The sequence below is a fragment of the Elephantulus edwardii genome, unplaced genomic scaffold (assembly GCF_000299155.1).
Source record: "Elephantulus edwardii isolate Elephantulus edwardi_28Jun2011 unplaced genomic scaffold, EleEdw1.0 scaffold00341, whole genome shotgun sequence".
In the NCBI taxonomy this organism is placed as follows: domain Eukaryota; kingdom Metazoa; phylum Chordata; class Mammalia; order Macroscelidea; family Macroscelididae; genus Elephantulus; species Elephantulus edwardii.
This window is the reverse complement of record NW_006400091.1, coordinates 1135164-1146095: the sequence shown is the minus strand read 5'-3', so window position 1 is coordinate 1146095 and position 10932 is coordinate 1135164. Positions and strand designations below refer to the sequence as shown.

The 10932-nt window shown below is 37.1% G+C and overlaps 1 protein-coding gene across 2 annotated transcripts in view; it reads right to left on the bottom strand.

Annotated features, from left to right (window-relative positions):
* Positions 1 to 10932, bottom strand: part of PRDM10 (PR domain containing 10) — a 136922-nt gene that overhangs the window by 121505 nt on the left and 4485 nt on the right. For both annotated transcript variants that reach the window (XM_006901737.1, XM_006901736.1), the window contains exon 3: positions 9324 to 9383. In XM_006901737.1, the coding sequence (XP_006901799.1) occupies positions 9324 to 9383 (60 nt within the window). The remainder of the gene's footprint in view (positions 1 to 9323; positions 9384 to 10932) is intronic.

The window sequence follows — 10932 nt, the reverse complement described above, 5'->3', positions numbered from 1 at the left end:
ATATAATAATAATTATATTTCATATAGTATTTGCTTTGTCTTCTCAAACAACCCTTTATCATTTTCTATTTAGCTTTAATATCTCAACATTCCTTCCCTTTCTTTTGGCTTCTTTTTTTTCCAATGCATATTTCAGTTTCTGCTGACATCGATTCTGGTCTTTTCTTTCTTCCCTGTCTTTGTAATGACTTTTTCCTTCTTCATTGATGACTCACACATCATCATCGTGTTCCCACAACTCATCTAGTCTTTGGTCATTAGTGTTCATTGTGTCAAATCTATTCTTAAAATGGCTTTTAAGTTCAGTTGGGATGCATTCAACGTCATATATTGGTTCTCACGGACTTGTTTTCATTTTCTTCAACTTCAATTTGAGCTTGCATACAAGTCTGTTCCACAATCAATGCCTCGCCTGGTTTTTGCTGCCCATATTAAGCTTTTTCAGTGTCTCTTTCCACAGATATAGTCAATCTGATTTATTTTCCTTAGAAAATCAAACCCTGTATATACTTTCGTACGGTGGGTGGATGGTTACAATGGTAGTGGTGTATGCCTAGAAATGTTAAATACATCCTCAAAGTTACCAAACATTTAAATGACGGTCAATTTGCCACATTTATGTAGGAAAGTGTGCCAAATGTTGTAGCTAAATCTAAGTTTTTAAGTAGCAGATATTGGATATTATGTCAACTTGATCACAACTTGTGGCGCTCTTATGAATAAGAGACCCGGCCATCTCTGAAACATCATTACAATCACTGCATCAATGCATCTTGTTGAAGGTCTTCTCCTCCTTCACAGATGCTCTACCTTTCCAATAATATCTTTTGCAAGAAATGGCCCCAAATAACAACATGCCCAGACCACAGGAGACTAAATTTCACCATTCTTGTCTCCAAAGAGCACCTTGGCTGCACTCTTTCTAAGACAAATCTGTGTGTCCATTTGGCAGTCCGTGAGATAGTGATCTTCTCCAACATCATAACCCAAAGACATAAATTCTACTGCCATCCTTACCCACTGTCCAACTTTCAGCTGCATACCAAGTAATTTAAAAAATCATGGTTTGGATCAGGTGCACTTAAGTCTTCAAACTTCAAATTCAGTACTTTGTATAGGTCCTTGACAGTAGACTTTCCCAAAGCAATATATCTATTGATTTCCTGGATTCTGGGTAGCAAGGATGTTGACTGTGGATCTAAGAAAGATGAAACAATTCACAATTTATATCTTTTCTCCATCTGTCACAATATTGCCTACTGGCCTGGTCACAAGGATTTTCATTTATATACTGAGTTACATGAACTGTATCATCAAATCAGGAGAAGTGCTTGATTTTCTTTAGGGCAAAATTTATGTGTTAGTATTTATTCTTTCGGTTTTGTCTGATATTAGGCAACAAAAGAATAATATTATGTCATCATTTTATTATTTTAAATGTTAACTTACCTAAAACTTCATTTCCTTAGAATTTAGTATCATCAAAGCCAATGACTTTAAGCATGATGTCCTCTTCCACCAACTATTTCCTCCTGATTATATGTCCATTTCCATTTCATTTGCTTTGACAAAATCTTGAGTCTTAATATTTTTCTCATACCTTTGCTGTCTTAACAACTGTGTGATTATTTATCCTTGACGTTTTTCTTTGAAGTCTGAAAGACTTCATCAGTATATGAATCAGAATTTCTTAGGATATAAAATCTCCTTTTGATGTATACATTGAAATTATATACTTCAGGGAACTTTTGATCTATTCAATCTTTGAACATTTTGTTGTTGTTGTTCCACTTGATATGTTTGCTTTTTCAGGCTATCAGCAGTGTATATATTAACTTTCTTTGCATTTCATAACCAAAATTTTCTGTACTTTTTTTTTTTAAATATTTTCTGCCTTCCCTCATCTTTTTGGCATTTTCTTTTACCCTACACATTAAGCCATTTTTTTCTTTTCAAAATATTAAACTATTTCATTAAAAGTATATATGTTGTTATTATATTCCATCAATTCAGAACTGACTCATCTCCAGACTTACAATGGGTTATCAGAGGCAGTAAACCACACAGGAGGAGACTGCCCGGTTTTTTTTCCACTGGAATAGTTGGAGGATTCAAACCATTTGCCTATGGGTTGGCAGAGAGCTCTGGTGGATTAGTCTTGCACTGCCAACCCAAAGGTACATGGTTCCAATCTACCATTTGCCCCTTGGGAGGAAGATGGCCAGTCTCCTCTTGTGTGATTTACTGCCTCTGAAAACTGCTGCAGGGTCAGCTATGATTTCAATTTGATAGTACTCAACAACAATATGGGTTGATAGCATAACTCCTAAGCCACTAGGCTGCCAGAGTTCTCTGTATGTATATGCATAATACATTCAAAGTCAGTTCCTCTTCTCTCTTCCCACTATATAGTAAAAACTAGCCCTAGCCAATGATTCTTTGACAGAATCAATAAGTATTTACAGACATTTTATACCAAGAAAATACTTAATTTTAAAAAATTATTAGAGTAAAATCATAATCTTCATTAAAGTTAACAGACCTCACAAAATTGGAATTCACTTCCAATTAGGAACAAACTCAGTCATAATGAATGTAATAATGACTCTTAAAAGGTTTGTCTTGATTTCATAGCTAACACAACTACTCTTTATTTTCAACTTTAAAAATAGGAAATATTTTCACCATACATTCCCATTAAAAACTACTGTCATAGAATCAATTCTGACTAATACTGCCTCTGCACGAAAGTGCATAACTACCCCACAGTTTCCAAGCTGTACTTTTTAAAGAGGCAGATTGCAAACAACAAATGCTTATGATGTTGTGGACAAATTGCAGTCCTTATTTATTGTTGGTAGGAGTGTAAAACAGTACAATCACTATGGAAGGTATTATGGTACTTTCTCAAAAAGTTGGAAGTAAAAATACCACTTGACCCAGCAATTCCACTACAGGGAAAATACCCTAAAGAAATCAGAACTGCAACCCAAACAGATATTTATGCACACCTATGTTTATTGCTGCATTGTTCACAATAGCAAAGAGATGGAAACAACCCAAGTGCCCATGAACAAACGAATAGCTAGAGAAGCTCTGGTCTATTCACACAATGGAATATTATTCAGCACTGAAAAAAACAAGGTATTCATAAAATTATTTATACAAAATGGGTGACCCTGGAAGACGTTATGGTAAGTGAAATATCTCAGTCACAAAAGGGCAAATACTGCATAATGCCAGTTATAAAACAGAACTTACATAGGGGTTGGAGGAAACTAAGAAAAGATGAGATAAATAATGTACACTGCATTGATATTGATGAGGGAAAGATATGTTTAAAAGAAATATGTAATGGTGTATTATCTGCATGACAACAGTCCAGAATAAGAGCTGCAGAACAAAGTGAACAGGAGGTGCGAACAATGAAAGAATTTTTTTCAAAGAGAAAAGCAAACTGAGGGGGGAGCAAGGAAAATGTGCAACAATGAATAAATGGAAATCCAAGTTCTCTATAAACTTTCTTTACTATCTCATTTTTTTTTGTTACTATCTTATTTTTAAAAAATTAATTTCATGCAGCTGACTAGAGAAGAATCTTTTAAGAAGGATTCATCAAAAGCACGTGGAAAATTTTCATGACCCTCTGTAGAATATAAAATAATTTTGAATTTGCTCCAAAAAAATGGGATAAATTATGTATACTGCATTAAACAGATGAGGGAGAGAACTATTTAAAAGGGATATATGATTAGGTATTATTGTCATGACAGGAGTCCAGAATGAAGGCTGCACAGTGCAGTGGAATTGGGCGGAGGAACTGTATAACAATGAAAGAATTTTTCTTTTACTTTTCAAAGAGAAGAGCGAACCAGGGGGGAGATTGGGCAGGGAGAAAAGTGCAACAATGAATGAATGGAAATCCAAAGTCTCTGTAAATTTTCATTCAAATTAATAAAAAAATAGAATAAAGAAGTACATTGCCATATCTATGTCCCACAAACAGGCAGGGAGGTTCAAACAATCAATCTTTCAGTTAGCAGTCAAGTGCCTCCCTTACCAGGTGCTTTACCATTAGTTTATCACTAGTTCTCTCACATAAACTCAAACTCAATGCTGTTGAGTCAGAACCAACCCACAGCTGACTCCCCACAGGGGTATCAGAGGGTATAAATCTCACAGGAGAAGACTATCCATCTTTCTCCTGTGGAGAAGTCAGCATAGCCAAATCATCTGCCTTGAGGCTATTAGCACAATTCCTTACTTACAAACACTTATTAATAGTTACGAAGAGAGTTATGTCTCCCCAAAATAAGGCTTGACTTGGAATACTTAAGGATGCTCTGAGCAGAATACTAAATGATCCAGAATGCATTAAAAAAACAAAAATGGGAAGAGTATACAGAACCACTATACTAAAAAGAACTGGCTGATAAAGAAAGAAGAATTTCATGAAACAGCATATGATCAAGAGGCAATGGTGATAAAGGAGGAGGTTCAAGCTGCTCTGAAGAAGTTGGCAGAAAACAAGGCCCCAGGAATTGATGGAATACCAAGTGACATGTTTCAACAGGCAGATGATGCTCTGGACATGCTCACCAGGTCGTGTCAAGATATCTGGTGGACAACTACCTGGCTAACTGATGGGAAGAGATCCATATTTGTTATCATTCCAAAAAAGAGTTACCCAAAAGAGTGTAGAAATTATCGAACAATATCACTGATAACATACTCCAGAAAATCCTGCTGAAGATTATCCAGAAACTACTGGAACAGTACATCAACAGAGACTACTAGAAACACATACCAGGTTTAGAAGAGGCCGTGGCACCAGATACTGTTGTCAAGGTCAAATGGATCTTAGCTGAAAACAAAGAGTACCAGAGGAATGTCTATCTGTTCCATTGACTATGCAAAGGCATTTGACAGTGTGGATCACAACAAAATCTGGCTAATCTTGAGAGACATGGGAAACTCAGAACATCTGATTGTGCTTATGCAAAATCTATAGTTAGACAAGGAAGCAGTCATCAGAAGGATGCAAGGAAGCTCTATATGGTTCAAAATAACTAAGAAGTGAGTGAGTCAGGGATGGTACCAGAATTGGAGGATGATTAATCAACAACCTGCATTATGTAGATGACACAACATGCTCCGTGAAACAGAGGAGGACTTCCAGAGTTTTTTGTAGAGGATCAAGGACTATAGCCTTCAAAATGGAGTGCACTGGAACACAATAAAACCAAAAATCCCACTGGGCCACCTGACAGCACCATGATAGATGGAGAAGAGATTGAGGTTGTTTAGAATTTCAGCTTGCTCGGCTACACAATCAACACTCTTGGTGTCAGCAGTCAAGAAATCAAAAGACTAATTGTTCTGGGGAAGGCTGCTGTCAGGGACTTCTCAAAAAGTAATGAGGAGCAACGATGTCAGTCTGGAAACCATGGTACACCTGATTTAGGTCTCTTTAATTACTTGCTGTGCATCAGAGAGCTAGACAATGTCTAGGAAGAAGACTGAGTTGTGGTGCTGGAGAACAGTATTGTATTTATACCAGACTGCCAAGAAAACAAATAGGTTTATCCAAGAGAGGATGAAACCAGGCTGCTTCCTGGAGGCAAGGATTCTGAAGCTCTGTCACACTTACTTTGAGTATGTGGCCAAGAGGGACTAGTCCCTGGAGAAGGATATCATGCTTGGAAAGGTGGATGGACAACAGGAGAGGAAGACCCTGGATGAGATGGATTAACACAGTAACTGGGATAATGGAGGTAGGTATGTCGGAGAGAATGAGACTGGCTCAGCATAGAGCAGAGTTCAGAACTATCGCATATAGGGTCACTATGAGTCTCAGGCAACTTGATAGCACATAACAACAAAATATATGTGTCCACTTGGCTGAACTATGATTCTCAGTAATATGTAACTGGCCTCCATTCTGTGATGTTGTAATTATCTTATATGTTATAAATAAATCTAAACCTCTTAGTGTTGTTGTTGTGTAACATAGAGTTGGAACCAACTGAGAGCTGACTTTCTGGCAGGTTTTCAGAGGCAGTTAACTGTATGCAAGGCGACTGTCCATCCTTTTTCCACAGAGCAGCTGGTGGCCTCAAACTGTTTGCCTTAAGGATTGGAGTGTAGCTTCTTGCCACAAGGTCACCAGAGCTTCCTCTTATAATGTTAGTGAGGTTAAATTAGAGACAGTTATGTCTACAAGGCAAGAAGCAATTTATAGGTTTAGGCTACAGTTGGGATATAGTGTGATTAATGAAGGGAACAGAGATCAAAAGGACCTCCCAGTACTAAGATCTCAGAGTAGGGAACATTCTTCTGATGCAAGGTCCCAGTACTGAGAGAGTCCTAGACCCAAGGGATGACTGATAGCAAAGACTTTATCCTGGAGCCAAGAAGAAGAGATAGTCTTGCTCTAGCTTACACCCTGAATTCAGATTTGCAGCCTACTAAACTGTGCTACTATAAGTTTGTTTGTTAAAAGCATTCACTTTTAGTATTCCTGTTACAGCAGCATAAATACCTAAAAGGAGTTCTAGTGGTGTAGTCCACAGTGCATCATGCTCCTAACCCAAAGGCTGCTCATCTCATCAATTCAAAGTCATCAGTGGTGCCATGAGATAATGATGAGCAATCTCCGCTCATGTGATCTACGGAAACCCAAGGAAAGAACAGCTCTCAGTTGGAACCAACTCAAAGACAGCTACTGAGTATGAGACAATAGAGAGAAATCAGTACCAACAAAGGTGTTTCTCTACAAGATGTCTAAAATGGGGAAGTGGTTTTGTAACTGGGTAACACATATAGTCTGAAAGAGTTTTATGGTACCCAATAATAAAAATCTAGACTGCTTTGAAAAGACTATTGGTGGAATTTTGGACATCTGATGCAATTCCAGTTAGAGCACAGAAGGAAATGAAGAAAAGTTATAATAGAGATTGTGCAGATGGCAAGAAGCAGTCACACAGAAACTGGAGCCACAGAACAAGGAAACCAGTGTGAGACGGCACAGGAGCGGACCCAAAGAGCAGAAGCTGGGTACCTTTTGGCTGAGGCGTATTGATGGAATGGGGTGCCTCCAGGCACTTCTCACTCCAGCTGAATAGTTTTGTTCAAATAGGGCAGAGGCCAGGCTGGTTCAAAAGACCCACGGGATAGAAGGACCAAAAGGCCAAAGAACCAAGAAGCACAAGCTAAAGAGGCAAGAACAAATATTATACAACCCCACTACTATAGAAAAGCCAGGAAAAGGTTTCTACATAGAAAGACACACTCTTTGATGTTATCAGGAAGGGAGATGAAGGTAAGGTCTCCAACTAGAGAGCAGCCAGGTATGAAGACAGGTGAAGTGGAAGGCAACACACAATGAAGCAGAAGTCAGCACAATGTGACCAAGGCAAAGGAAGATGAGGAGGGTCACAAAAGTGAAAGGAAACAATGGTACTACTGTCACATATTCCATTTTGCAATAATAATAACAAACAATGATACAAATAGATATGTAAGAAGAACATGCAGTGTAGATATAGACATAGATATGTATACAGAGACAGAGATGGAGAAAAAAAGGATCCTTGTGGCAAAGTATGTCATATGTTGGGCTGCTAACCAAAGGTCAGCAGTTTGAACCCACCACCTGCTCTGAGGGAACAAGATGGGCAATCTCCTTTCCTTCAATTTACAGCCTCAAAAAATCCAATGAAGGGCCAGCTATGAGTCCATCCTAATTAACAGAAATTAGTTAAAATTGTGGAAAAAACGAAGATACTAATCATTCACAATACTCTAGGCAGTCAGTCTAGCTGATATGAACATAAACACATTTTAATTAACATTCTCTTTGGAAACATTCTAACATAATCTAGATTCTGTACCTTCCTGTACCCTGCCCCCAGAACAATGAGGAAGAGTTTTTCAAAGTAAAGTAGGATCTATCACAGGTTTGAGTAAAGAATAAGTAATACTAAAAACAAAACAACTATGAGACATCATCTCACCCCAGTAAGAATAGCAAAATTTAACAGAACAGCAAACAACAAATGCTGGTGAGGTTGTGGAGAAACTGAAACCCTTATTCACTGTTGGTGGAAGTGTAAAATGGTGCAAGCACTATGGAAGGCAGTATGGCGCTTTCTCAAAAAGTTGCAAATAGAAATACCATTTGACCCAGCAATTTCACTACTGGGAATTTACCCTAAAAAAACCATAACCACCACCCAAGCAGATATAGGCACACCCATGTTTATTGCAGCTTTGTTCACAATAACAAAGAGCTGGAAACAGCCCAAGTGCCCATCAACAAACAAATGGATAGAGAAGCTCTGGTATATTCACACAGTGGAATACTATGCAGCATTGGAAAACAAGGAACTCATGAAATATTATCCAAAATGGATGGCCCTGGAGGACATTAGGCTGAGTGAAATATCTCAGTCACAAAAGGGCAAATATTGATTGTATATAGCCACTGTTATAAAACGGGACTTACATCAGGGGTTGAGGGAAGACAGAAAAAAAGAGGGGAGGAATGATGTATACTGCATTGAAACAGATGAGGGAGAGAACTGTTTAAAAGGCATATGTGATTCAATATTATTGTCCTAAAAGGAGTCCAGAATGAAGGCTGCACAGTGGAGTGAACTTGGGGGGAGGGATTGAATTACAGTGAAAGAGTTTTTCTTTTACTTTTCACAGAGAAGAGTGAATTTGGGGTTGGGAGTGGGCAGGGAGAAAAGTGCAACAATGAACAACTGGAAACCCTAAGTCTCTGTAAACGTTCATTAAAATTAATTTTAAAAAAGAGAGTAAGTAATACTAAAAAGAAAAATCAAAATAATGCTATTTTTCAAGATAACAGAATGAAAATGTCACTAAATTTATATATAATTAAAACAGGAAATCCTTACAATATTTAAAATAGAACCAACTTCCTAAATGTTTCCAAATATATATTTACTCATTTTTCAAATTCAGGATTATTCTTTGGGACTTCAGATAGATATAGATACAGAGATAGAGATTATAGATATAGATATATGCTTCTATTTTAAATTGTCCTGGAAAAGCATTTTTTTATTTCCAGGCTATTCTAGAGTACTCTGATTATAGTATATCGGTATGATGTTAAATTTCATTTTCATTAAAGAAGTAGGAGAATGTTTTTTAAAATTTAAGAAGCAAATATTAAAAGAATACATAGTACAAATAAATAAATAAATAAACAAATAGAATGCACACTGGAATACTAAAGGAGTACTATAATTCTCACAGAACTATCCCCAAACAACCGTTAGGCACTTCCTTACCTGCTGAGCTGTAGCATCCTGTTGAACATAAGTGACCTGGCCTGGGTCTGTAAACAGAGTCTAGACAAAAAAACAACACTTTATCAATATAGATCTCTAGACAGCTTGCCTACAAAGGGAAAATTATTCTAAGCTAAGCACCAATTCTTGGGAGAGTAAACTGCCATTATAACTACTAATAATACTTCAATAATAATCTTGTATTTAGCTAAAACCTTTCATTCAAATGGCTCCAAAGAGATTTTATAAGCCAACTACCCCAAAGGTCTAACAACTATGATTTCACTCTTCAGCAAAGCCTCTCTTCAGACTAAATAGGACAGTTTCAAACAGCAGGCACGTGATGGAAATATACAAGCCAAGCCATGAATGCAGCAGTGCACTGTTTCAGGTGGGTTAAGGTGTGCAAATCAAGGACAGCATATACAGGTTCACAGGATTCAGAAGAGCATTATGCTCACAGGGATTAAAACGGTGTTATATGCAAGTGCACAATGAATATCAGATGGGAATTAGAAGGCAAAGAAATGAAACCTAATATTTATAGGGGTATGTGTGTGTGTGTGTGTGTGTGTGTGTGTGTGTGTGTATGGACAGCTTTAAGAAAATCTTCAAAATTACTTTAGCCAATCTACTATCTATTCTAACATCTACAATCTAATAGCTCCAACCTAGAAAAATATTCTTTTCTCCAAAGAAAGACCTGGTGTGAAATACAATGTATATGAACTTTGTAAGTAAGCCAGTATAAAATAAAAATGTTATTTTTTTAAAGAAAAAGGTTTTATGTGACTTTGGTATGCCCAACCTTTTAGCTAACCTAGGAAATAAGAACTCTGTTTCAGCTTGATTCCAGTGGAACACAGAAAGAATTCCAACCAATGTGACAATTCTTTGGCATACACAAAAACAATTATCATAGTAATGAACTAAAAGTTAAATATAGGCATTCTTTACATGATCTGTCTTATTTTATTTTAATATGACAGAGAATTGAAAACAAGAAGAGGGCATTCCAAAAAGACAAGTCTGACTGCTGGTCTATTTCATCTTCTGTAGATTTGAAAGCCACTAATTACGAAAGCCTCATTCTTTCTTAGAGGAGTGATCTGAGAAGGAAAAGTGCTATTACCAAGATTTACCTTAAAGTATGGAATGATTTTTTTTTTTAAAAAAAAAAGCACCTTGCACAGTGTAAAGTGGTAACAAGAAAGGCTAGCATTAATATTTAGCATCATGAAGAAACACTTCAGTCATGGGGATGTGGGGGAGCAGCCATAATTATATAGTCTTGAACCAGGGCATTTCTTTGTTTTAATCACAGTCAAATGAATCACTAAGCGACTAGTGAATAACAGTTAACAAATTAATAGGGTGTACATATTCAACTGAAATAATCTGTATGCTTTCTCTGAACTATTATTAATTATACAAAATGAAACACTATTCTTGGCCTGGATCTTGATACTTAAGGAAAGTAAAACATTCATAACCTAGTAGCAGTCATTTGGAAGACAGCTGATAATGCCTTTGCATTTCATTTTAATAAATAGCTCCTGGCGAGCTCTGGCGGCCTAGTGTCAAGACGCTGCACTGCAATCCCAGAGGT